This window comes from Cygnus olor, chromosome 7 (assembly GCF_009769625.2).
Source record: "Cygnus olor isolate bCygOlo1 chromosome 7, bCygOlo1.pri.v2, whole genome shotgun sequence".
Lineage (NCBI taxonomy): Eukaryota > Metazoa > Chordata > Aves > Anseriformes > Anatidae > Cygnus > Cygnus olor.
Window position 1 is genome coordinate 13035219 of NC_049175.1, and position 25393 is coordinate 13060611.

The window sequence follows — 25393 nt, forward strand, 5'->3', positions numbered from 1 at the left end:
TAATCCAGTCTGCTATATGTTCCTTTCAAATGCTTTAGAGGTGGCCAAGTAGCTTGCTTAAATACACCAGTGCTAAATCTACCATTGATTAAAATTCAACATTGACTCACTTGTCCTAAACTTACCTTGTCTTGACTTTTTTTTAAGGGGGAAGGATGATGCTCTGTTCATTGTCCAGCCTGGTACAGGAATTTTCCTATGCTTTGCCTGCTCTGTATTGCAAGCAGTGGTGAAGCCATCTTTGAGCAGATAGGACAGGGCTGTAGGATGAGGTTGGGCTGGTTCTGACCTCCTGGGAATACCTGCCTGGCTTCGGTCCCTCCCTCCTCTTGCATGCTGGTGATGATTTTATAATCAAGGCATAAGGAGAGGGGTGTGGTAATTGCCCTGCGTAGGTGTCTGTTCTCACTACTTCTCCCAACTGCTCCAAGATTCCTCAGTCTGGAAGAAGCACAGGGAGGTACCAGCCACTGAGGACTAACTTGGGGGACAGCATGGAGAGCAGATGGAGTGGCTGGGTGCTGGTCCTGGCCCTATGCCTGGGGTCCTATCAAGGTAAGGTCAGGCCTTGTGGGTAGGACTCTTTCCTCAGCCCAAAAAACTCTGGAGCCCACAAACTATTCCAAATTCTCCTGGACATGTCTGCCTGCTCTTAAAAGGCCAAGAGGGTTTAAACTCCAAATACTTCCTTGTCCCTCGCTGGGGTTATGCAAGAGAGCCAAGGCACTCTCCAACAGGTTGTGCTTTAACTTGTCCATGTAGAATTGCCCTTTCTTGCCCTTAAAGGGGATTTTAAGGGCAAAAAGGGATTTGTCCCCTTTCTTCTGTGAACAATACAAGTAGGAGGGAGCTGACTTTTTGTAGGGGTGTGAGGGATGTGGAGGAAATGGGGTGGGAAGGGGAGGAGGAGGTGGGGAGTCAGTAGGGCTGCCTTGTCGGCTGTCCTGGCCTCAGACGTGGCTGTGTACGTGCGTTGTGGGAGCAATCTTTGTGGTGCTTGCGCCATGGGGGAACCAAAATGCCACCCAAAGCCTTAGGGCTAGGGGGAGCAGGGGACAGGAAGGCTTTCCTGCTGGGCTCCTGGCTGTGGTGCTGAGCTCCGGTGAGGGTGAGCTGGTCTGGTGCTGCTGGAGACCTCTCAGCAGCAGGGCTTTGGGTGTAAGCAAGCAAATCCTCCAGGCACAGCACTCCCAGGAACTGGAGCTTTCTGCCCTGTGATCCTTGATCATGGGGAACCATGACCTATTCCCAGGGGAAATTCACGGAGCTCTGAAATATGAAATGGCAGAGGCAGCCCCTCTCAGAGGGAAGAGTCCCTCTCCCGGTGCAGGTGGATGAGCTGACAGCAGGAGCACCCCTACCAGCACCAGGAAGATCAGGAAAATTTGTCTGCTCTGGGCGAGCCTGCGCCGGGAGGATGCAGGCGGCAGGGCCACACGGAGCCTGCTCTGCCAGCTCTCTCCCTCAGTGATCCTCGCCAAATCCTCCTGTCCCTCGTGCTCCAGGCTTTCCCCCTGGCAGCCTTAACCCCAGCTCCTCCCTGCAGGGGTTCCTGGGGTGGGTTTAGGGGGAAAAAGGGGTGGTTTTGGGTGTGCGGCGGAGTGTGAGGGCCGGGAACTGGGGCGGCGGGGCCCACGCGCCGCCCCCAGCTTTGCACCACAACCGGTTCCCCAGGCTTGGCCGGCTCGGCCGGGGCTCCTGCCTCGGCTCCTCTCCCCGTGCAGCACGCTCAGGTGCCGGGGCAGCCCCCACAGTGGCACTGAACCCCCAAAAAAGCTCCCATGGCCATGCTTTCCGCTGGGGAAGGGCACCCACCCTTTATTAGTGTAGTTTTTAGTATTATTTTTCACAGCTTCAGCTTGAGCAGAGCTAGGCCTCGGTGCAAGCCACTGGTGCACTTCAGCCACATCTCCCCACCCTTACGTGTCCTCCAGAAGGACCTCAGGGGACTGTCCCCTCACAGGGGCTGTGTGGCCAGAGCTGCCCACGTCCGTGGGTCAGGCAGGGTTGTGGTCGTGTCCGTGGGTCGGGCAGGGCCAGCCTCATCCGTGCTCTTGGTGCTTTGGGGCACCCTTTGGGTTGCGTGTGCAACCCCTTCCGCAATTACCGGCGAGCTCGTGGGATGAGAGGGCGAGCTAAAGCCAATTAAAGTGGTGATGCTCTCGGGCACCCATCCTGCTGGGAGGATGCGGCGGGTGGGAATCGAGTCGGGGCAGCCCTGAGCTGCTCCCTGTGGCCGGGCTGCGGAGTGCAGGCAGCGGTGGTGCCGCCAGGGAGCAGGGCACCACTGCTTTCTGACACCAAATCTTGCGTTTTTGTGGGTTTCCTCAGTCAAAGCAGGCTTGGGAGGAAGAATTGTCTTAGAAAAAAGAAAATAGACAGACGGGAGGTTTTGCTGAGAAAAAGCTTCAGTGCTCATTTTTCACCTAGACCTAAACCTATATATTATCATATATATGTGTTTATATATATTATATATTATTGTATTTATTATATGTGTTGTATATATGTATATATACATATATATAAGCTCAGAAACATGTTGCAAGTCATCCTTTTTCTTCCCTTTCATTTTTTTTGTTGTTGCTGCTCCTTAACTCTTAGCTGACTTGCCTTTCCTGTTCCCCCGATGCTAACACCACACTTAAAAAAAAAAGCATACCATATATATATATATATCTCAGCTGATGTGGCATCTTGCACACATCTAGGTGTGTGGGACACTCACCATGGGAAGCAGCGGGACTCACCCTGCCCTGGGGCCGGTGGGGCAACCGGGGGCTGAACGCACCCAGTGCTGCCAAGCTGCGCCAGCGCTTTTGCTGCAGCTTCCTCGGCCAGGCGCTGGTGGCTGCAACCCCTGGCAAGGATAGATCTTGCCCCATTGTGCCCGAGAAAATTAATCCTGACACGCAGAGGTGGCAATTAAAACGCCGGCGCGGCTGGTAGGCGCTTATCAAGCGGTGTTGCACCATGCCTGGATGGAGCGAGCAACGCTGGCACCGCCAGATTATTTATTTTGCAAGATTTATTAGTGTTTTTTTTTTTTTTTTTTTAAGCAGCCGCCTTCACAGTGTGTTCAGCTGCCCAGGCAGGGGGTGCCCCATGTTTGCCATGCTTTTAAATGGGATGAAGCTGCCACGGCACATGTGTGTGCCTGTCCCTATCAGGTTTAACAAGAGCTGCTGCAAAAGGAGAAAGTGACGGGGTTGGGGGAGCTTTGCGAGCCAGCAGCAGGTGGTGGGGATTTAAAAAAAAAAAAAAAAAGTTAAATAAATAAATAAATAAAAGAATAAATGATGCTGTTGCGAAAGCTGAGGTGAATCAGGGTGGGAGGGGTGAGCAGCATCTGTCCTTGCCTGTGGGCAGACTCGGGGCAGGATGGGGTGCTGATGTGGGGTCGGGATGGTGACCCCCCCCCCCCCCCACCCCCCCCCCCCCCACCCCAGTGCGTGCTGATGCTCCCCTCTTTATCCCCCCCCCCCAGCTGGGGCCAGCCCCCTCCCCGAGTGCGGCGAGCGGCTGGAGGAGTGGTGCCGTGATGTGGGGACGGCGGCCAAGTGTGGGGTGCTGGAGCTGTGCCGGCTCGCCGTCTGGGACCAAGACCTGGGGGTAACCGCAATTCGGAAGGGAGGGGTCGCCCTGCCCCAAAATGGGGGGAGAGTGGGGGTGGGGGTGGGGGGTGGTCTGGTGGGCAGGGTTTCTTTCCTTCAGACCACCACAAAGATGGGATGTGGGGAGGATGCAGGGGGTCCAGGTGCCACGGCAGTATCCTGATGTGTCCCCTGCCTCAGCAGAAAGGGATCCCGTGTCACCTGTGCCAGGTGGTGGTCTCCATGCTGGGGAAGATCCTGCAGGACAACTGCACTGAGGTGGGTCATCAGCGGGAGGGGGCACAGACTGGTGTCCCCCCACATCCCTGCAGGGCCAGCCCGGCCCTGAGCTCTCCCTTTGTCCCCTAGGAAAAGCTGAGGCTCTTCTTGGATAAGAAATGCCAGTACCTGCCCTTCCAGGACTGGTCGGTCAAGTGCAAGAAGATGGTGGACACCGGCATCCTCATCCTGGTCCAGCTGGGCAAGCAAGTGCTGGTAACAGCCTGGGTCGGGGGGGAACCCCTTTGAGGTATGGGGAGCAAAGGGGGGGGGGGTTGTACGGCCCCCAAGGGGCTGGGGCTCATCCTGGGGCAAAAAGGGGATGGGGACAGAAGTGATGTACAGATGGGGGGGATGAAGGGTGTGATGGCCCCAGCCCCAATCGCCCTGCTCCCGCAGTCGGACCCGAAGGTGGTGTGCGGCACCATCAAGCTGTGCCAGCCCAGGGGGAGCCCCGAGGGGGCCCTGAAGTTTCAGAAGCCGCTGCCAGCCCCTGCGCAGGACTTTGCGGAGCTCACCATACCTGTCATCGCCGGCATCCCGCTCCTGCTCCAGCCCCAGGACACTCCTCGTGCCCAGGTACCTGCCTGGCCCTGCCGGCATCCTGCCATTGGTGTCCCATCCCTGTTAATTACCTCTCTGATTTTGTGAGGTGCCGCTGTCATCCTGCAGGAGCCGGGGGACCTGTGTGGGGACTGCGCCCGGCTGGTGGCGGCCGTGCAGATGGAGCTGGGTGCCTTCGCCCGCTCTGTGGCATCCCGTGCCGAGAAGGAGTGCGAGGGCTTGGCACCCGTCCTGGCACAGCGGGTAACGTCACTGTGCTGGGGGCACAAAGCCACCCAGCTGGGGAGGGGGGGTTCAGCATGGGGTGAAGCCCCTGGGGGCTCACCGTGCCCCCTTCTCCCCACACAGTGCAAGCGCTACCTGGCTGAGTACGCGGACACAGCTGCCTGGCTGCTCCGGCACCTGGTGAGCGAGGGAGCTGCTTTCTGAACAGTTTCTTCCCCCTTTTACATTGCAACTGTGGTCATTCACTTTTTAATTACTATTTTTCCTTTCTATTTTCCACCTCCCTCCTCCCAGCAGGCTGAGGTAAGCGAGATGCCCGTTGCCCACCTGACGAGGCTGGGGATGGGGGCTGAGCTTGCTGAATTCGAGGCATCTCTCCCCAGGACCCGCGGGAGCTCTGCAGCCTGCTGGGGCTCTGCCCCTCCTTGTCATCGTCCTTGTCACTGTCATCATCAGGATCCATGCATGCACTGCTCTCTGAGAAGGTGGCCCAGCTCCTGAGCATGCTGGTCCCCGACGGGGTGCGTGGGGCTTGTCCCATTCCCAGCCACCCTTAAAAATCCTAAAGGCTGGGTGGGAGGAAGTGTTACCTTGTATTTTTTTTTTTTTTAATCTCCTACCCCAGGAGACCACGCCGCTGTGCGAGATGTGCGAGTTCGCCGTCAGGGCGGCTGAGAGCCTCCTGGAGAACAACATGACGGAGGCGAGCTGGGGCTTTCGTGGGGATGGGGGCGGCGAGAAGGGTGGTGGCGGGGTCCCTCCGGCATCACCCCCCTGCTCTTGCCCCCCCCCGAACAGGAGCAGCTGGTGAACGACATCGAGAAGGTGTGCTACATGCTGCCCCACGGCGTCATCGGGCAGTGCAAGGACTTCGTCGACTCCTATGGCAAGGCAGTGGTCATCATGCTGCTGGAGGCCACCGACCCACGGGCCATCTGCACCATGCTGCGCCTCTGCCCGCGCCAGGGGGCTGCCCGTGGGGTGGCCGCCGCTCTCGAGCCAGCCACGGGCTCCTTCTGCAATGTCTGCCAGATCCTCATCACCTACTTTGATAACGAGCTGCTGAAGAATGAGACGCTGGCGGAGCTGGGCGACGTGCTGGAGAAGGGCTGCGAGCTGCTGCCTGCGCCGCTCACTGGCAAGGTCAGCTGGAGGGGGTCCCCAAACCACCTCCTTTTTCCCCTTTTTCCTTTTTTTTTTTTCTTTTTGTGGGGCTCACCCTAAACCCGCTTCGCTCCCGCAGTGTGAGGCGCTGGTGGTGCAGTACGAGCCAGCGGCCGTGCGGCTCCTGGTGCAGATGATGGACCCTGACTTCGTCTGCACCGTGAGTGTGCCCTGCCACGCGCGGTGGGACTGGCAGACAGCGTGCGACCTGTCCCCACCCCCCGGCCACCCCCTGCCTTTTTCCCCACTCAGCCTTTTTCCTCTTTTTGATGCAGAAAATCAGAGCTTGCGACTCACCCCTGGGCTCGGAGCCCTGTGCATGGGGACCTGGATACTGGTGTGCCAGTATGGCTACTGCCATCGAATGCGATGTAAGTGGTGTCACCGTCCCCTCTGCCACCTGCCACGCTCATCCCACTTCCCCGTGGCTCCACGGGGCTCTGCATGCCCCCTCCATCCTCCCCGTCTCTCCCCGCAGGCCGTCGAGCACTGCAGGCGTCATATATGGAACTAGGAGCCACCTCTCCGGCCGGGCTCGCTGCGGTTTGGGTTCGGCACCCAAACTATCCTAGACCCCCCCACCTTGGGATGTGCCTGCAGCTGCAGGGAATGGGGCGTCTCCGGGGTGCCCCAGCCCCCTCTGCCTTCTCCTTTTCCACCCCGGGGCTTGGATTTTCAAATCAGGTTAAGGGATTTCGTCTTGGTTTTAGGACTGGGAATTCAGTGGGGAGGTCTCTTAGGCTCATTTCAAAATCCCTCCACCCCACCATCCCCTCTCTCCTGCTACCCGTGGGGTAAAAACTGGGGTTAGCCCCATCTGCATCCCACCCAGAACCGATGCCGAAGCCCAGGTCAGCTGAAACCACAGCAGCTCCAGGGGCTGTGACGGTTTCTGCTGCCAAAACGCTAGTGCTGAGAGTCTAGGCACTCTCACTCCCCAGGTCCCATTTGATTTTTGGCAAGCCCAGCCCTTTGCTGGTCTGTTCAAACTGGGGAGGCTTTGAATTTTATTTTATTTTTCCCCTGGTCACCAGTTAAAGAAAAGTGGAATAGATTTGCGTGCAATGCCTGGCTTTGCATGACTTCTGCGGTTGACGAATTTTGCAGGAGGAAGGAGAAGAGAGAGGCCGAGTTAAGAGTTAGGAACATATACATAATATACATGCATATATATATATATATATATATACACATCTAAGTGTGTGTGTGTGTATATATATATATATATATGCATACACACACACAAACGAGGCGCATCTGCCCTGATCCTGCTGCTCTGCCGGGACCAGCAGGAGCACCGCAGCCCGCAGAAGGGTGCAAAGCCAGGACTGCAGGGCTGGGATTTGGGGTTTCCTCGCTTCAGGACACACGAGCCAGCGTCCCCAGGTGCGGGCTGCTCGCCGTGGGATGCCGTGCAGGATCACCTCCCCTCCACGGACACAGCGCTGCAGCCAGCGGATTTCTGGATATTATATATATATGTATATATACATATATATATATACACACATATTTTAAGCATCCCCTGAACAAACAAATGAGTGAGTTTGGGGGGTTTCCTTCCCAGCAAGCATCCCCCACGGGGGATCCTGGTGCTGAAACCGTGGCAGTGAGGGTCGGCAGGATGCTGGCTCGTCCCCACCCCGCCGTGGGAAGGGGACGCCCGCGGCGCCCAGTGCCGAGCGTGGCCACGAGCATTATTGCACCACAAATAAACCCTTCCGTCAGCCCGGCTCTCGTCTCCCTCCTCCTTGTCCCAGGGCGATGCTCCTTAGGGGGATTTAATGGTTCTCCCCAAAACTGGGCTGCTGCAGCGTGGGCTGCGAGAATGGCTGGAGAGAGATGAATTAAAGGAAAAAAAAAAAAAGGATTTCTTTTTAAAAGGCGGCTTGGCCGTGAGATGTCTAATCTCGTGTTTAATCTGTTTAGTCTGTGTTTGCTGCCAGAGGCACGGCCAGGGAGGAAGGACGACAGACAGTTTAACCAAAGCCATAGAGAGTGTATTTCTGATTCCCGCAACAGACCATTCCCAAAACTCTCAACAAGGTTACGATGGGAAGCAAACCCCAAACGAACAAACCCGAAAGCAAGAGAGAAGGGGAAGGGGAAGGAAGGATACACACGAACACTCGACAGCCAGAAGTCCCCCGCTATTGTCAGTCTCTCTCTCTTTTCCCACGTCGTAACACATTTTGGTAAAGCCAGCAAAATGGAGAAATGTCTTCGGTTTTGGTCTTTCCTTGCTGGAAAGGTGACGACACACGGTAACGCCAGAAGGGCTCTCACCCGGCCCCCCCAGGTCCTGCGGTCGAGATGTGATGGGTTTTGGTCCCCAGCGTGGTTTTTTGGGGGGAGGACAGCTCGTCGGGGCTCCCCAAAGCCTCAAGGCCATGCTGCTCCTTCGCCCCCGTCCAGCCTTGTAACGCTTGGATTCATTGCATTCGCTCAGCATTAGTATTATTTAAAAAAAAAAATCCTTTTTTTTTTTTAATAAGAAAAATAAAAAAAATGTAATGGTTTCATGGGTAAATGAGACGTGAGGAAGAGCAAACTGGTCCTGAGAGCCCTTTCCCGGGGCCAAGCTCTCCAAGGCTGCTGGATTGAAACACAGGGGATGGGGGGGCCGAGTGCCGGTCTCGGGGTGCCCCCGGCCGCGCTGTGCCCCCCAGCTCTGTGCTCGTCCTCTGCCGCCCCCGGCCGGCCTCGAGGGGCTCCACTGGTCATAGCTCGGTGATCTCCAGCGGGCTCTCCATGATCACCTCCCGCATCTTGTGCAGGGGGGTGGACTTGGCCGACTCGGTGCGGGCGTTGTGGTCGCCGTAGCCCCCGCAGTCAGCATTCAGAGTCTCCAGCGAGCGCCCCAGCACCTTCTGGTCATCCTCGGGCAGGCTGTTGAGGTCGGAGGCCAGCAGCGTGCCCGTGCTGCCGTGCACCACGTGGATGCCGTCGGGACCCTTCAGCTCCACCGGCTGCTTGTGCCGAAAGCGCAGGCTGCCCTGGCTGGGGCTGCGCTCCTCCTCCTCCTCCAGGTCCTTCTGGATGAGCTGCAAAAAGCCCACGGAGATGTCACCACGCATCCTAATTTCCCTCTGCAGTGCCAAGCGGGAGGCACCTGACCCTCCTCTTCCTCCGTGAGGCTGTGATCTCTCCCCCAGCAGGAAAAATGTTGTTTTGCTCATTTTGGGGAGTGGTTTTCAATGCCGGGTGGGGGGGTCACCAGCAGCCACAGCCTGCGGGGCCAGGAAGACACACTGCATCCCAAAGGGCACGGCAAACATCTCCCCATGTCCCCACACGCCCCGTCTACCTCCGTGACCGAGGAGCGGTCCCCCTGACTGGCGGTGGCCTTATGCACCATCCGCTGGGCAAAGAGCCTTTTCAAGCGCATGTAATCGTCCAGGACCACCTTCAGGAGAGAGCCCTGGGTGAACGGGGAGAGAGGATGGGTTACACCAGGGACACAGCTCTTTTTTTTGGGGGGGAAATTGACCCAATCCTGGTGTTTCTCGCAGCACAATCACCCTCTGGTGCGGCACCTGGAAACCAGAGCGGGGGGGAAAAAAACGAGGGCAGCCCCTTGGTGAGGGATGCCCGGTGGTGGGGGCCGCTCACCTTGATGGGTCCCTCCCGCATGATCTGCCCCAGCTTGGCGATATTGTCGTACTCCTGGATGGCAGCACGCAGGTAACGGTCGTCCTCGGGCTTGGCGGCCGAGGGCTCTCTGCCGAAGGTGCCCTGCGGGAAGAGAGCATGGCATGGGGACGTGTGCGGGGCAGGGGGGTGCAGGGGAGCGTGCCGAGGGGTTGGGGCCATGTCTCACATGGGTCCTGGCCGGGCTGTTCCACAGGTCAGTGATCTCGCTCAGGTTCTCGGGCAGGTCGTCCTCGCGCTCCGCCTGCGCCGCCAGCTCCATGGTGCGGCAGAAGGGGTCCAGCCACACTGGGTTGGCCCTGCCCGGGGACAGGAGCAGCACTCAGTGGCCACAAATGCCCATCTGAGTCCCTCCATCAAGTAGAGTCTGCATCCCTGGCTGTAAAAGGTGGGCATCCCTCTTGGGAGCACCCCTGGGTCCCGCCACGTGCCGGGTAGTGAGGTGGGGAGCAGAGGGATGGGGAGAACTCACCCGTCAAAGGAGTACTTGTTGGTGTTCGGCATGTCCATGATGTCCATGAAGCCTCTGTTCCCTGCAAAAGGCACGGTGGAGGTTGCCCAGTGGCTGCAGGCTGAGCAGCGAATGGATGTGGGCATGGGGCAGTGCTTCTTTATGGGGGAAAAACCCGAAAGTGACCAAAAGGGCTCTGGTGGTGAGAGAAACATGCTGAGATGGGGCTAGTGGCACGGAGCCTAGCTGCCGCTCACCTGTGGAGCCAGCCACGATGGCTTTCAGTTTCCTCTTGTGCCTGCAAAAAAAGGAAATATGTCAAATTTGGGACTAGAAAAAGGGAGATGCTCAGAAGGAGAGGGAGGTGCAGGTCTGCAGAGTGCCACTCACACTGTGCGGTAGTACCAGTTCATGAGGATGAAGAGCATGGCGGCCAAGAAGAGCAGGACAGCCAGCACAATGATCGCCATCTGGGAGAGACAGAGGGCTAGCAGCAACTTCCGGCACCAATCCAGCACACAGCTGTGGGCACCCCCCCCGTGGTTATTCGGGGCCAGCAGCTCCCTGGGCCTCGGGGTGGCCATCTCCAGCTCCAGCTGGACCTTCACCTGCAGGGCCGAGAGGTCATCCGGGGCCCGGGCGGTGATGGCGGGCTGCACGTCCAGCACATTGTAGTTCCTGAAGAGGTTCCTCAGCTGCTCCTTGTTCTCGTCGATCATCTGAATCACCCTGCAGAGAGGAGGGTGCTTGGGCATCTTGGTGTGTGTGGGGCTCCCCATGTACACATGGGGCTCTGCGAGCCCAGGTGGTGGGCCGGGTGACGTACCGCTCCACGTCCAAGATGCGGTTGGTCTCCCTGTTAACCACGTGGATCAGGAGCTCTGTCTGTGCAAAGTTCACCCGGCCTTTCTTGTCGACGTGGAACTGGGGAGAGACAGCAAGACCAAGGTCTTGCCTCCTGAGCCATCCCCAAGAGTGCTCCAAGGTGTGCTCATGTGTCACCACCCACATTCATGTGGGGAAAACCAGTCTCCAGCATGGCCATGGCTGCTAGGGACACACTTGCAGCCCCATCACTGACCGGTTGGCTGAAGGTGGGATGATCCTTCACCTTCACAACCTGGGGGAGCCTCTGCTTTGCCTCAACATTTCACCTTCAAAGGGCAGCTCCCAAGCAGTGTGTGAGGTTACCTCCCCCTCAAAGAAACCTCGAAGGCAGCCGGTTACCTGCACATCGTCTGTGTTGACGATGGCACCCGTGATGTTGGAGAGCAGGCTGATGAACTCCTCCTCAAACTGCCTGACCTTGTCGGGGATCTCGTTGATGATGATTTTGACCCGCTGGTCATCCCTCAGGATGTAAATACCCACGATGGCTGTGTCGTTGTGGCCAACCAGGTCCGAGGCCATGACGTCCACCACAAAGTAGCCAGGGTTGTAGGCCGTGAAGAGGTCAAAGGTTCTCAGGATCCCATCAAGGGTCCCTGGTGGAAGGATGGCCACAAGCCCAGGATTAGTGCAGTCACTTCGAGCCACCCACGTGAGGTCCCCGTGAAGGGACCTGCAAACCAGGACTTGGCAGATGACCTACAGCAGCTCTTGCAAAGCCAGAGCCTGTCTTGTGGGTAAGTGAAATAGGATGGAGGAACAGCAGTTGGCCATGCTGCTGGTGACCATGGCCATGGGGGGGACATCTTCAGCCATGGGACCCTCCCTGGCCCATGCTCGGCGGCATGCAGGCTACTCACCGATGCTGAAGATGTTGGCCACCTCCTCTGAGTCGTTGGAGTGCTGCTTGATGTAGCGGATCCCCAGGATGTTGTAGAGGACCAGGCTGTTGTTGCCCACGTCGGCATCCACTGCCACGACCCTGATCAGCTCTGATCCCACCTTGGCATCTGTGGCCACTCCTTTGGGAGACAGATGGAACGGAGACCTGGGGCTGGGCTGCTCCCCTGGCCAGCTAGGCTAGTCCCAGAGCATCCCTGGCTCCAGGTGCCCCCCACCGGCCCCAGGCACCCCTTACCTGCCGTGTACTCTGACTTGGTGAACTGGGGGGACTGGTCATTGATGTCATCCAGGAAGATCCGCACCTCCTGAAGGGTCAGGTCCGTGCTGAGGTCCCAGGGCTGTGCCCTGCCCGCACGCTGGCCCCGGGGTGGGGACCAGTTCCTCTGGCTGGACGCTTTGACGATGAGGGAGTAGAAGGGCTCCTTCTCACGGTCCAGGTCCCGCAGGACCTGCAGCTTCCCCTCCCGGCTCAGCTGGAAGTTGCTCTCCCGGTTCCCAGCTGCGTGTGGACAAGAGATACGAGTTACCAACCTTTAGGTTCAGCATCTCATTTACCCCCTTAGAAGCACAGCAAGCAGCCATCAGGTGCAACACAAACCCTCAGCGAGGGGTGTGCAGGTTTGGGACGGCAATCACCCCCTTCCTTGCCCAGCTGTGCTGTGTGTCCCCACCTCACCTGCTATGAAGTAGTAGACGATGGCGTTGGAGCCCTCATCTGCATCCACTGCCCCGGTGACATTGCCCACCACCGTGCCGGGCCGCGAGTGCTCAGGGACGGAGAGCGCCTGGTACTGGGGACTGTCCCTCTGCCACAGCACGGGAGAAGGAAGGGGAGGGTTACTGCAGCACGTGAGCTGTGGGTGGACTTTTTTCTGCTTTGAAAGGCTAGAAGTGGATGAATGCCATCATGCACCCCGCGGTGATGCCCAGTGGCGCGTGCTCCACCATGTGCGTCCCCAGCCCAGCACCCCCTGTGCCCTCCCTGGTGCCTTACGGGTGGCCTGAAGAAGATGGGCTCGTTGTCATCGATGTCATCAAGCGCGACCTGGAGGGGCTGCATGGTCTCATAGGCCGGCTGGCCCTGGTCGCAGGCCACGATGATCAGCTGGGGAGAGAGGCAAAAGTGCCGTCCTGGGCAAAGCCACGGGGGCGAGGAGGGTGCGGAGACATTGCTGAGCAGGGACAGAAAGGGGATGGCTGGGCAGCAGAGAGCTTTTGTGGAATTTAACTTGGAGGTGGCCCACCGTGTCCTCCAGGATGCAACTCTTCTGGTGGCCCACCTCCCAATCGCACCACATCCCCGTTGCATCCTCTGGTGGCGCTTGCTAACCACCTGGCTCCTGGCTAAGGTGGTGGTGTGACATCTCCACCATGGGGCCAGCTGCCACCATCCCCGCTGCGTGGTCTGCATCCCACCAGCCCAGCCCACAGACCATCCCGCGGCTGTGCTGCCTCCTCGCTCACGTTGTATACCGCCTGCTTCTCCCGGTCCAGCCGCATGGCCGTCTGGATCAGCCCGCTGACGGCGTCGATGCTGAAATACTCCCAGTCCCTGTTCCCGGCCCCGGTTTTCAGCAGGTTGTACAGCACCGCCCCGTTGAGGCCCTCGTCCTTGTCCGTGGCATAGACCTCGTAGACATTGGACCGCAGAGGGATCTCCTGTCGGCACATGGGCAGCCCCTCAGCCCCAGCCCTGCACACCAGCCCCTGCACCACCAGCCCCTCCAAACCCCCTTGTTTTGGCTCGTGCTGCCCAAATTTGGCCCCAAAGGGGAAACGTGGAGTTGTGATTTCCTTTGGCACGGTCGCAGCTCCAGGGACTTGTCGGAACCAAGCCCAGCTTCTCAGAAAGGAGAAACATCTTAAATGTCAGCATTTTGACCCGTGTTTATGAACATGCTCGGCATGCAGTGGCCGGCTGTTTCCCTATTTTGCGTGCTGCTGGGGTTTCTGTTCCCCAGGATGCCCCTCTGGCTCTGCTCAGAGGCTGGTCTAGCATCTGGAGATATTTGCCAGGAGAGATGCCCTCCCTGCTCCAGGAAACCCTTCCAGTCTCCACCACGAGCAAGTATGACCCAGAACTTCTTGCCATGTGCTAAACCAGGGTCCTGTTTCATCCCCAGTGGAGATGGAGAGTGGGTTTGGCCACCAGCAGGCATGCTCCTGGGCACGGCCTTGGTGTGCCATGGCTTGGTGTGCACCACGAGACCCAGGTGTATGTACCTCCTTGATGTGCAGGATGGTGCCGTTGGGTGGGCGGACGAAGACGGGGCGGTTGTCGTTAATGTCGATGACCTCCACGTGGAGCATGGTGGTCCCCCAGAGGGCGGGATGCCCCTTGTCTGTGGCCACCACTGTCAGGTTGAATCTCTCATAGGATTGCAAGCGCCTCCGGGATGTGACTAGCCCGGAGTCTTTATTGATCTTGAAGGCCTCTGGGGACAGACCAAACATATCTCTGGCTCAGGACGCTTGACACCAGATAAACTGTGAGTGGTATGCATTAGAAACCAGCCTACCAGGTGAAGCACACCCCTTGCTGGTGGGAAATCCCTACGATGGGGTGATGGAGCAGAGCTGGCTGCCCAAAGCAGGGGTGCGCGTGCTCTCGGGGTGCTATTTTGGAGCAACCCTGCCCCCTTGGGTGCTGAGTCCCTGCATCTTGGGGGGATGCTATTTTGCTGTCTACCTGCATCCTTCTAGCCCTTGTTGGTTTTCCTCTGAGGTGTGCAGTGAGTTTGCTCCAGGACACAGGTTACATTTCTGTGTGCTGAAAACCCAGGGAAAGATGGCTGGGGGGGAAGCCAAGGCTGGGCTGCAGGATGAAGACGGGCAAAGCTTCAACACGTCACACCACGAGGAACTGGGAATGGTGGAGCAATACCGAAAGCGGCTGTTCCCGGGATAGCACACGCAGCCTTGATGCTAACCAGTCACCAGGCACTGAAAGTGTGGCTTGGCCCCTACAGCTCCTCACTGCAACCCTGCACAAGCCCTGTCCATGGGTAGGAGCTCCCCACCAGCAGCACCTACCTGCTCCAGGGCCCTCAATGCTGTAGGTCACCACGCCGTTGTCCCCTTCGTCCAGGTCCGTTGCGGTCATGGTGATCACTGATGTCCCTGACGGCTCGTTCTCATAGACACTGGTGCTGAACTGGCTCTTGCTGAACTGGGGCCTGAAGTCATTGATGTCCAGGACGGTGATCAGCACCTTCGACAAAGCCCAGTGCACTGGGTCACGCAAAGATGGAGCCCCTGCCATGACCAGCACCAGGGCGCAGTGCCCTTCCTGCTATTTGTCTCGCTCTGCTGGCCCAATTCCTGCCTCCAACAATGGGGACAGACGTGGCCGGGGCACCCATTCACTCCACGGCTGGCCGGAGCACTCGCAGACAATAGCATCGCCCTCTCCTGCCCCTCCTGCTCCGTCCCCTCCCATGGATGCTTGGTGCATAGCCCCCTTCATTCACCCCACCGCTCTTGTTTTCTGGGGTCCTCCACTTTTCCTTCTGGCTCATTTCTCCCCGGGCCCACCAGCAAGCTTTAACACCTTCTTGTAGGGCACAGCACAGGAGTGGTGGTGGCCCTACCTGCACTGAGTTCTCCCGACGGTTACTGGGGACGTCCCCAGGGTTGTCCCTGGCCACAGCCGTCAACGTGTAGTGATCCTTCTTCTCCCGGTCCAGGGCCGACAAGATGTAGATGTCCCCCTGCAGCACACAGAGACCTCCAGGTGGGTCTGGTCCAGCAGAGCTGCTACTCGAGCAGAACGTGAGGTGCAGGAGCAAGGCTGTCCCACAAGGTGGGATCATCTCATCCTCTTTTTCCCTCCTCTGCTCCAGCCTCAGCTGGCTCCTTACCGTGTTGGGATTTATCCCAAACTTGCCCTCTCCATCCCCCAGGCTGTACTGGATGAGAGCAAAACGCCCAGAATCCGCATCTGTGGCCTTGACCCTCAGGATGACCGTACCCAGTGGCACATCCTCGAAGACAGCTTTCTGCAAAAAAAGGGAGCAGGGAGAGCTGGTTATTGCACCGTGTGCCATTTTAGTAGGAACAGGGTGTTAATACCCACTAATCCACCAGTGCAATGCTCATGTGAGTGCACCTCAACCATCCCGGCAGGTCTCAGCCTGGTGACCCTGCCCATAACAAGACATTCACATGCAGCATGTCGGCATGCTGACCATCTTCTTTAGATGGTTCAGGCACAGATGGGGTGGTGGTGACCCCAGAGAACCCCCAGCTCTCCACACGGACTCAGAAAGGGGAGCCCGGCTCACCTGGTAGGAGGGCTGGCTGAAAACGGGGTTGTTGTCGTTGATGTCCACTATCTGGAGGTACACGGGGATCTCGGCTGATCTGCGGGGAGAGCCGTTGTCGGAAGCGCGGACGGTGAAGTTCAGCCACTGCACCTCCTCGTAGTCCACCGTCCTGTTGGCCACGACCTTCCCTAGAAGACGGCAGACCCTGAAATGAGAACCCTGCCCCCAGGTCCCCTCCTGACGGCCTTCTCTCCACACAGGACATGGCGATGGAATAAAGGGAGAGAAATGAATTAAAGAAACCTTCCAAGGCTGGCTACCATGAGCTGGAAATCAGACACAGCACTTTCATAGAGCTCCCCCTCTACTTGATGGAGAGTTTTTGCCCTCTGTTGCCAAATCCTGGCCAAATTTCTCATAGAAGGAGTGTAGCTTAGGCCTTTTAGTAATGGGGCTGTGCCAAGGGGCTGCAAACACCCCACCTCTTCCCCCATCCCTCTCACGGGCCTTGCGGGGCTCACACCTCCCCAGGCCACCAACCTGCTGACTGATCCTCGAGGCAGGCGTAGCCTTCCGGGGAGAGGTCCAGCAGCTCGTAGGTGATCTGCCCGTTGGCACCCTTGTCTGGGTCCACAGCTGACATGGAAATGAGTGTGGTGCCCCGCGTGGCTCCCTCCAGGATGCGCTCCGTGAAGTACGTGACCCCGAATGGGCGGAAGCGGGGCGTGTTGTCATTGACATCCAAGACGTTGATGGTCAGCTTGGCTGTGGAGGCCAAAGGGGAAGAGAAGAGGGAGAAGAGGAAGAGGAGAAGTGAGATAGAGAAGGGAAGGAAGGATGGAAGAAATCCTTCCTAAAAAAACAAACATGGTCCTGAAAAGCAAGCATGAAACTCCAGAAAAGCAACTGAAGTGGCTCACCAAGAGCAATGGCAATATTCAGCTGGGACAAAATGAACTGAGCTGGGACAGGGGTGGGACAACCCCACCTTCACACCTTCTTGCACATGTGCCTGGCTCAAGGATGATGGCCAAGGGCCAGGAGGCTGTGCTGGTGGCCGGGAAAGGCAATGTGTTCCCCTGTGCTGCTTGGCCTCCTCCATGGCAAGGCTCTATGCTTACCATTGGGCACGCTGACCGAGCGGTCGATGACTTCGCTGGCATTGTCATGGACAGAGATGGTGACCTCGTACGTGGCCACTAATTCTCTGTTCAGAGGGGTTTTGATCTTCACAGCTCCTGGGAAGCCAAAAAGACTGGGGTTAGTCGTGCACCCTGCTGAGGCCCGGGCAGGTCGGTCAGCACCAGCTGCTGAATCCTCCTCTGTGCTTGCTCTCCTGTCTCTTCAAAGGCTGACCAGGGAAAAATATTTGACAGCTATGTGAGGAGATGACTTCCTTCCATCCTGTGCTCTCCATCACCTGCCTTCCTGCCTGCTCCACTCTGCCCAGCCTCCTGGGTCTCACACTCCTCGTCTGGGGTTTGGGTTGTGCAGACGAGAGGGGTTTGGGAGCAGCTTCTGCTGCATGGTCCCCATCCACCTTCACACAGCATCTGGGCATCTTTAGGAGACTTTTCCCACGTCCTTTCCGTCAAAGCAGTTTTTCTGTTTCAGACCAGCTCTGTGCTTCCAAAACTCATGGGGGAGGCTCCTGGTCCTTCTTCCCTTGGGACAGAGCCCACCAGGCACCACCTACCCCAGTCCCCTCATCCCAGTCCCCCCCAGCAAGGGTGCCCGTGTCCGGTCTGTGAAGGCTGAGCAGCCACTACCCTCCTGTGATGGTGATGGGTGAGATGGAAGGAGGCGACGGATGGCGTGGGGAGAGAAACGTGCACAGACACTGAGACAAACCTGGTGAGCTGAGAGCCGGAAAAAGGAAAGAAAAGGGTTAGATAAGCTGTTTGGCCAGAGGCAGGGGGGAGAGAGGGCAGGGTGAGATGGGGCAGCTGGAGGACGAGAGTGGGGAAGCAGGAGGTGAGCATCATCTCGGACACCTACCTCCAGGTAGAGAAGAAGAAGAAGCAGAAGCAAGGAGAGGGGTCCGCACCGCCCGTGTTGCCCGTCCCGCTCTCCTACCTGTCCTAAAATCCACCGTGAATGTTCCTTGCTGGTTGGGTACCAGCGCGTCCATGTCGTCACGGGCCACGATCTCCAGCAGGTAGTACTCCAGGCGGGGATGGAGGTCCCGGTCGATGGCAGTCACCTCGGCCACCACGGTGCCGGGGGCGGCTGACTCAGGCACGCTGACCGTCTGGATGGGGTTGACGAATTCGGGCCGGCAGTCGTTGACATCGTCGATGATGATGCTGACGGTGGCGGTGCCCGAGAGCGCCGGTGTGCCCTGGTCCACGGCCACCACCGTCAGCCGGTAGACATCCCGCTCCTCCCGGTCGATGCTGAGGTTGGCCACGCGGATCACCCCGGTGGCAGCGTCGATCAGGAACCTGTCCTGGCCCCCGCCTTCAATCCGGTAATCCAGCTGTTTGTTGAGGCCACTGTCCGCGTCCGTGGCTGTCACGCGGAGGACGGAAAAGCCTGGGAAGGGGGGACGCAGCCCTCTAAGGCAAGGGATGGAGGACAGCAGCAACCTGCCCCCATCCCAAGGAAATACCACCAAGCAACATGGGCAGCCCATTCCCAAATTTTCCCCTCAACCCCAACCCAGCCAAGTCCTGAAGGTTGGAAGCTGTCTCTTCAGGGTCCCACGGGGACATCCAGATGTCATCCCTGTCCTCACCTGGGGGGCTGTTTTCCCGCAGCCGTGCTGTGACGGACATGGGCTGGAAGATGGGGCGGTTGTCATTGTCATCCAGGACGGTCACCGTGAGGCTGGCGGTACTGTTCAGCCCCCCGATGTCACGGGCCACCAGCATGAACTCCAGCAGAGGGTCTGGCAAAGCTTCTCGGTCTATCACACCACCAGGCTTCACCGAAATGACCCCTGGAGAAGCAGAAAAGCCGAGTGACAGACCCCACATCTGCCTGGTGGCCCTGGGCTGGGGACAGGGGCCTGCCAAGCCACCTCACCTGTCCTATTGTTGATAAAAAAGAGGACCGGGGATGTCCCCAAGAGCCCATAGGTCACCACGGCGTTGCTGCCCTGGTCGCCGTCCAGAGCTAGGATGGGTCCATTGAGCACAGTGAGCGGAGTCCCTGGATGGGACAACAGGGGTTAGGGAGGGTGGCAGCCCCCTGCGGGGTCCCCTGTCCCCCTCCCAGCCCGGTGACGCATGAAGGACAGCAATGAATGAATGGAGGAGGTGACAGAGCGGGGCCTCGCAGGGCACGAGGGGGTGGCTGCTGCAGCCTTGCAGACCGGCACGCGGGGCCCAGGCGTGGCGGCGGGGTGTCCGGCTAAAAACAAACAGACAGACAGACACATCCGTCAGTCCCGATGGGTTTTGCAGGAGGGGAGCTCCTGGAGGTGCCCAAACCCTTTGCCTGGGAGCAGCTACCAGCTGGGTGGGGAGACACCTGAGGTCTTGGAGCAATTTAAACAGCTGGAAGGCAGAAAAACATAGAAATAGGAGGGATATTCCTAGCTCTTTGGCTGAGGGACATCTACCTGGACAGGCTGGACTGTTTTATCTCCACCCTATGAAGCAAGGCACCTCCAGGTGCTGGTATTGGAGAGGTGGCACCCCATCCCCCACAAGACCCCACTGTTTGGGGGCTGCCCACAGGGCTCAGCTCGGACCATGGGTGCAGCATCTTGTTCTCTGCTGCTGAGCAACTCCCAAGCAGGGCCGATTTGTTGCACCATTGCGTCTTGCCTGAGCCAAGAAGGGCTTCCACAGGTTGCACGGACAAAAGCCATGGTCTCCTCAAGGCTGACCTCCCATCCTGCTCAGCACCCCTTCCCACTGACCTGCGGCCTTGCCCTGCACCGTGGCTCCATTGGAGCCCAGCCTGTGGTGGCCAGGAGACACTTCCCTTGCCCGGCCCCAAAGCGAGCGAAGAGAGGCATACCCGGGGGCGAGTTCTCCATCACCTCGGCCTGGTAGGAACTCTGGGTGAAGAGGGGGTGGTTGTCATTCTCATCCGCTATGGAAATGACTAGCAGGTCGAAATCCTAAAGGTGTGTGAAGGAAAACGGGAACAAGAGGGTGATGACTGCAACGTCCTTTCCTCAAGCTTGCCTCCCACCTCTCCTCCCCAGACCACCCTGGACGGTCTGCAGGGACCCTGACTATAGGGTTGGGCATCTCTTCCCACCCCATGCCCCAAAGGGTGACATTTGGGACATCCTGGAAGATGTCATTGTGGTTGGCCAGCTCTCCAGCCCGACCCTGGCCCACCTTCCATGATGTCTACTGCTGTCACGTGGGGTCAACATGAAATGTTGGGCATGCCCTAAGACCTACTGGTCTCATTCTCTGCTGGTGGGGAGGTTGCAGCCCCCTCCTTGTGCCCCTCAGATGTTTTTGGAGGGTGTGGCTGCTGTTGGAAATTCATCTCGTTTTCTGGCCATGGCTGGGGCCCCTTCTCCCACCCGCCCTGCCTCCGGCACCACTGGCAGCCCCGTCAGTGTCCATAATTACCCGCCTGGCATTGCGTATGTTCTCTGGGTTGTCCTTCACCGTGATGGTCAGCCTGTACTCTGCCACCCGCTCCCGGTCCAAGGGGCGGTTTACGTAGATGATGCCAGTCTATGGAGAAAAAAGGGAGAAAATAGGTACAAGGGACATGAGGTGGGCTTCTCCTGCTGGAGAAGACATCCTAGGGATGGCAGAGCTAGACCAGAGCAGCCCTGCCTGGTGCCGTGAGGTCCTTGAGGTCCCACCAGCCTGTAGAGCCCTATACACCTGGCTTGGTGTCTGCCCCATGACTCCATAATCCCCATCCTCCTGAGCTCTGGGGAGCACTACACCCTTCCCAGGGTGCAAGTCAACACATGGAGTGAAGGAGGGAGCTGTGCCCACACGTGGTGCCCACCCTCCACCTCCTGGCCCCCACCCGCGGGGCATACGGTGCTGTTGATGTAGAAGGCGCTCTCCGTGTTGCCAGCGGTGATATCAAAGGTGAGGAGGGCGTTTGGCCCCTTGTCCGCGTCCCGGGCGAGGACGCGGGTGACGAAGCTGGAGACGGGGGCATGCTCACTGAGGGTGAGGTTCATCGGCAGGTTGAGGAGCACGGGGTCATTGTCGTTGATGTCCAGCACACGCACACCCACCACCATCTGCCGGGGCAGAGAAGAGCTGTGAGTTTGGGGCACCTATTCCCATCCCTCCCTCCCATATTTTCTGTTCCTGGGCACGGGACTCACTGTGGAGCTGAGCGGGGGCACGCCCCGGTCCCGGGCAGCGATGGTGAGGTTGTAGAAGGGGATGTTCTCCCGGTCCAGCTCGGCATCCTTCCGCACCCGCAGCTCCCCTTCCACCGGGGAGATCACAAACTCCCCTGACGGCGACAGTGGGACCATGGCTCGCGCTGGGCCACCACTGGCGTCCCACATTGTGGCTTCCCGAGGGGACAAGGGGACAGGCACCATGGGCTCTGGCCACAGGGAGGGGTGAGCTTTGTGGGTTTGGGGGCTGCACCCCCCCCCATTATTAGTGGGATGAAGCAGCTGGGGTCTATGCAGGCACCAGCAGGAGCAGGTAGGTGGGCTGAATGGCCAAAAGCGAGGTGCTCGTGGCCCTTTCTGGAGATGCCAAGAGCCCTCCAAGCACCTGCTGTGCCCGGGCAGGGGGGCTACATGGCATGGCCCCCTCCCCCCCCCCTCCCCAAGAGGCCGCATCCTGCTTGTTCTGGAAACATTTTGCAGCCAGGGCCAGCTGGTAGACGGGACGGGGCTTTGTCTTGCAGAAACCTTGGCTGAAGTCACCCTGGCAGTAGCTGTGTCCCCACAGCTGCCACGCGGCCGGGGACACCCGCAGCTGCTCTGCCATCTGCTCTGGGGCTGCCTGCCTTGAGCTGCAGCTTTGCTGCGAGTTGCAGAGACCCCCAAAACACCCTGCAGCCCCTACAATGAGGCTGTGCCTTTCTCGTTTCTCTTTCTGCACTATTTATTTTTGTTTGGTGTTTATTGTTCAGCAGATTCCTCCCCCTCTCCCCTGGGCTGGGTTTGCACAAGCCCGGGCCCCCCCTCCCCGGACACTAACAGGTTAAGTTTCCTGTTGCTCAAACAGGATTTCCTGGTGTCGAAAGGCTGAATTTGCAGAAGCAGCCTGCTGGGAGGATGGCTTTTCTGAAACGCTTCCGCCCCGCTCTCCTCCACCCACCCCCTCCCTGCCCGGTGGCAAGCCTCTGCTTGGAAAAAAACCCCACAAAATAAAGCAAAAATGGACAGCAAGCTTCTTTGCCAAAAATGTGGGGTTACGTCCCGTGCTCCTCTGCAGGGGCAGAGGGATGGAGACGTGCCACCAGCTGTGGTGTGAAGCCTGGGAGATGCCACCCTGCTCACCAAGAGGGTCCCCAGCGACGATGCTGTACTCCACCTGCCCGCTGGGCCCTGAGTCCCCATCGTGGGCCAGGAAGGTCCACACACGTGGGCCAGGTTGCCCTTCGGTGACGTCAAAGGGACCTTCATAGGGCCGCGGGAAGGTGGGACAGTTGTCGTTGATGTCGTTGAGGTTCACCAGCACCTGTGGGTGAGGGGAGAAGGTGGAGAGGGAGGTGAGTGGAGAGGGGACCAGCTCCGGGCTCGTTGCCGGATGGGTGAGCTTGGTGAGCCACGGAGGGACAGCACCACCAAGTACTTCCCAAATACTTCTGGCTTAGCTCATCCTACCCCTGAAACTTAAAATCCAGTCACGCACAGCTGGGGCTCTGTCAAACCTCTGGGCTGTGCACCACAAGGGGGAAGGCAAAGCCCAAACCAGATGTTCTCCACATTCGCATCCTGGCATCAAAATGTCCTCCAACCACCTTCTCCACTGCTGGAGGAGAGGGCGAGCAAGGAAGGACCTCAAATGAGCTCGAAAAGATGACAGAAATGCTCTTGGCCACCAAAAGCATGAGTTCAGAGAGCCGTTCTCTGCAGGCTTGCTCGCTCCTTTTCCTCCGGGACATTTCAAGGGCTTTGTTTCAATGAGCAGACTAAAAAAAAAATTGAGCATGCTTTTTCAGTCAAACATAAACCACCACCAACGCAGCTGGCTCACCATCCCTTTCCATGACACACTCAGCTGGCCAGAAATGACAGCTGGCCAGCAGCACTCCTAAAGTTCTCCAAAGGGAAAAGCAGCAACAACTTCGGGACACAGCCGAGCACGGTGTCACCAGGGGAGCACCGCCACTGAGGCCAGCAGCCAAGCTGAGCTCCAGCCTTGCAGGGATTTGGCTTTTTAACTGAGTCACCCTGCACAGAAGGCATTTTTATACGTCTATACCATGCTATATTGCAAAGAGTGTTAAACCCTTCAGGGCACTTGTGTAGTGGAAAATGCCTGCATGATGAGGAGAGTCTCTGGTGGCTAGTAAAAGGTTGAGCTTATCGAGCACTCCTCTGCCTCGCATCTCCCGGCCACGTGGGTAAAAGAGAGACGCTGAAAATGAGGAGCTTTTGACCTCCTGAACTGAGGGTAGTAAAACCCATCAGATGGACGTTTCATACTGGCTAAGTCTGATCTTTAAAGACTTTATCTGAGTCTCTGCTCCGTCTCCTAGCAGCGGAGAAAACAAACACTGGCACGCCTTATCAGGAAGATGGATTTCCCATCACTCGCTATCCAAAATAATCACTAAATCTTCTCCTAAAAGCTTTGCCTTCAAGCTGTGCTGGCAGAAGCCCCATGGACTGTGAAGGGAGGTTCCTGTTCCGTCTAGCTTTGGTCCTCATGGCTGATGGGGCTTCCAGGTTCACGTCTCAATGAGACAAGAGAGAGGAAAGCTCTGCCTTCGCCTGCAGCACGCCAAGAGCCTTCCCTGCCCGCAGCAGAGCCCTAGGTCACCAGGTTTTCAGTGCAGTTTTCCTGGTCAGGAAGGCATCTGCAGCAACATCAGAGGAGCTTGGCTGAAGGCTTCCCTCTGCCCAGGCAGCACAGAGCTATGACACTCACAGGGACAGATTTTATCCATGGAAATCTCTCCCACTGCTATCTCCCCTCCAGTTTCTCTCTTTTTTTTTTTTTTTTTCCTGCACAGAAAAACTTAACTACTTCTGGGAGACTGGAAAGTGCTTGGCTCAATAGCTGTGTCATGACAGGGAGCCGAGGTAGAAGGTCTAAATTGGTCCCTTCCACCTGCAGGCTCCAAAATCACTCTGGACATGGACAATGCCCGCTGTACAACCCATCACATTTCGATTTAGGCCACAGCAATAATCAGTGTATTCAATTCATGCAAAGCACGTGTTTTGGAGCTGCTAGTCCACTGCCCTGCTCTTTGAGCGACATGCTAAGTTCAGGTCACCGTGGTCCAGGATAAATGGAAGAACTATGGAGAAAAGCAACAAAAAGTGATGAGAGACTTTACATAACCTCCCTATGGGGTACAAAAATTGAGTTTAAAAAACAGATGAATAATCTGAGAAGATTGCGTGGCCTGGCCCAACCATGAGCAACTCGTGCCATGTCCATGTCCCTGTTTTGCAATCCCCATGATGGAGCAGCAACTGGGCCAGCTGGGAAGAGCTGGTGGCCACTGGGAAGGAGATGTGAAACTGCTCACACGAGGGGGAACTCCTGGACCCTGAGGACACCACGGTGTCGCAACCCTACCGTGACGGTGGACGTCAGGCGGCGCAAGGCAGCGGGACACTGGTCCGTGGCAGTGACGACCAAGGTGTAGCGCCCGTGGCTGATCTCATAGTCCAGCTCCTTCAGGGTGCGGATCTGCCCCTGCAGGACCAGGAGACAGCGGCCAGGGGTGATGGACGAGGGAGAAGGGCACAGCCTGGCTGGGGATGGCGTCCTTATACTGACCGTGGTGCTGTCGATGTGGAAGGTACCCAAGATGTTGCCTTCGGTGATGGCGTACGTAACCGTGCCGTTGGGCCCCTCATCCAGGTCCAAGGCCTGCACGGTGACCAGGGTGGCGTTGAGGGTGGCGGGGCCCTCATCCAGTGTCACCTCGTAGAGCTGCTGCTGGAAGGTGGGGGCGTTGTCGTTCTCATCCAGGATGGTGACGTACACCGTGGTGGTGGCCTGCGAGACGTGGGGACATGGTGGTGAGCCCCATGGAGGGTTGGGCTCTGCAAGGCCCAGAGCTGGCGGGGTGAGGCTTGACCCATCAAGGACAATGACCAACTTGGGGTCAACCTTACTGAGAGAAGCATGAGGTATTGCCTTAAAACAAAGTGAGCCCAGCTGCAGAAACATCTACAGGACGAGGCAGTGGCTGGGAGCTGGTACCGAGCTAAATGCACAGGGGTTAAATCACACCATTCTTCCCAAGCACAACACGCCCTGGCAGCATCTCTCTCCTTTCCCCCAAAAAGCCAAAGATTGATAATTGTTGAGCCTCGC

General features: G+C 57.9%; 2 protein-coding genes across 11 annotated transcripts in view; one reads left to right on the top strand and one right to left on the bottom strand.

Moving 5' to 3' along the window:
* The first annotated feature begins 396 nt into the window (after positions 1–396).
* LOC121072800 (prosaposin-like) lies at positions 397–7558 on the top strand. 2 transcript variants are annotated; one of them, XM_040562820.1, is made up of 14 exons: positions 397–555; positions 3488–3612; positions 3798–3872; positions 3963–4088; positions 4272–4451; positions 4545–4679; positions 4785–4841; positions 4956–4964; positions 5045–5182; positions 5287–5364; positions 5460–5804; positions 5905–5985; positions 6101–6196; positions 6304–7558. In XM_040562820.1, exons 1-14 carry the CDS (start codon positions 495–497, stop codon positions 6337–6339), a joined length of 1542 nt encoding a protein of 513 aa, XP_040418754.1. In that variant the 5' UTR covers positions 397–494; the 3' UTR covers positions 6340–7558. The 2 variants fall into 2 exon arrangements, with proteins under 2 accessions (XP_040418754.1, XP_040418755.1); XM_040562821.1 differs by having other exon boundaries at positions 4959–4964.
* A 139-nt stretch (positions 7559–7697) lies between these two features.
* The window catches only part of CDH23 (cadherin related 23), a 132542-nt gene continuing 114846 nt past the window's right edge, over positions 7698–25393 (bottom strand). For 4 of the 9 annotated variants that reach the window (XM_040562802.1, XM_040562803.1, XM_040562801.1 and 1 more), the window contains 31 exons: positions 24851–25072; positions 24647–24766; positions 22390–22570; positions 21250–21383; positions 20953–21162; positions 20525–20632; positions 19953–20055; positions 19011–19136; positions 18721–18924; positions 18060–18518; positions 17105–17221; positions 16524–16748; positions 16002–16171; positions 15579–15716; positions 15309–15428; positions 14752–14929; positions 13942–14153; positions 13183–13377; positions 12713–12823; positions 12395–12524; positions 11954–12217; positions 11676–11837; positions 11155–11411; positions 10754–10851; positions 10536–10656; positions 10318–10397; positions 10185–10225; positions 9949–10009; positions 9646–9775; positions 9438–9560; positions 7698–8869 (listed from right to left, as the gene is read on the bottom strand). In XM_040562802.1, the coding sequence (XP_040418736.1) occupies positions 8546–8869; positions 9438–9560; positions 9646–9775; positions 9949–10009; positions 10185–10225; positions 10318–10397; positions 10536–10656; positions 10754–10851; positions 11155–11411; positions 11676–11837; positions 11954–12217; positions 12395–12524; positions 12713–12823; positions 13183–13377; positions 13942–14153; positions 14752–14929; positions 15309–15428; positions 15579–15716; positions 16002–16171; positions 16524–16748; positions 17105–17221; positions 18060–18518; positions 18721–18924; positions 19011–19136; positions 19953–20055; positions 20525–20632; positions 20953–21162; positions 21250–21383; positions 22390–22570; positions 24647–24766; positions 24851–25072 (5124 nt within the window). In that variant the 3' untranslated portion in view covers positions 7698–8545. Of the gene's footprint in view, positions 8870–9132; positions 9247–9437; positions 9561–9645; positions 9776–9948; positions 10010–10184; positions 10226–10317; positions 10398–10535; positions 10657–10753; positions 10852–11154; positions 11412–11675; positions 11838–11953; positions 12218–12394; positions 12525–12712; positions 12824–13182; positions 13378–13941; positions 14154–14751; positions 14930–15308; positions 15429–15578; positions 15717–16001; positions 16172–16523; positions 16749–17104; positions 17222–18059; positions 18519–18720; positions 18925–19010; positions 19338–19952; positions 20056–20524; positions 20633–20952; positions 21163–21249; positions 21384–21795; positions 22077–22389; positions 22571–24646; positions 24767–24850; positions 25073–25393 lie in introns of those variants that run through there. The other 5 variants (XM_040562810.1, XM_040562804.1, XM_040562809.1 and 2 more) reach the window with 5 other exon arrangements.

What these genes read in the sequence shown, in the direction of transcription:
- LOC121072800 (XM_040562820.1), top strand. Translation starts at nt 495, where the DNA reads ATGGAGAGCAGATGGAGTGGCTGGGTGCTGGTCCTGGCCCTATGCCTG. An exon ending in ATGCCTGGGGTCCTATCAAG is followed by an intron (nt 556 to 3,487) that starts GTAAGGTCAGGC and finishes CCCCCCCCCCAG; the next exon opens with CTGGGGCCAGCCCCCTCCCC. An exon ending in GCATGCTGGTCCCCGACGGG is followed by an intron (nt 5,183 to 5,286) that starts GTGCGTGGGGCT and finishes CTCCTACCCCAG; the next exon opens with GAGACCACGCCGCTGTGCGA.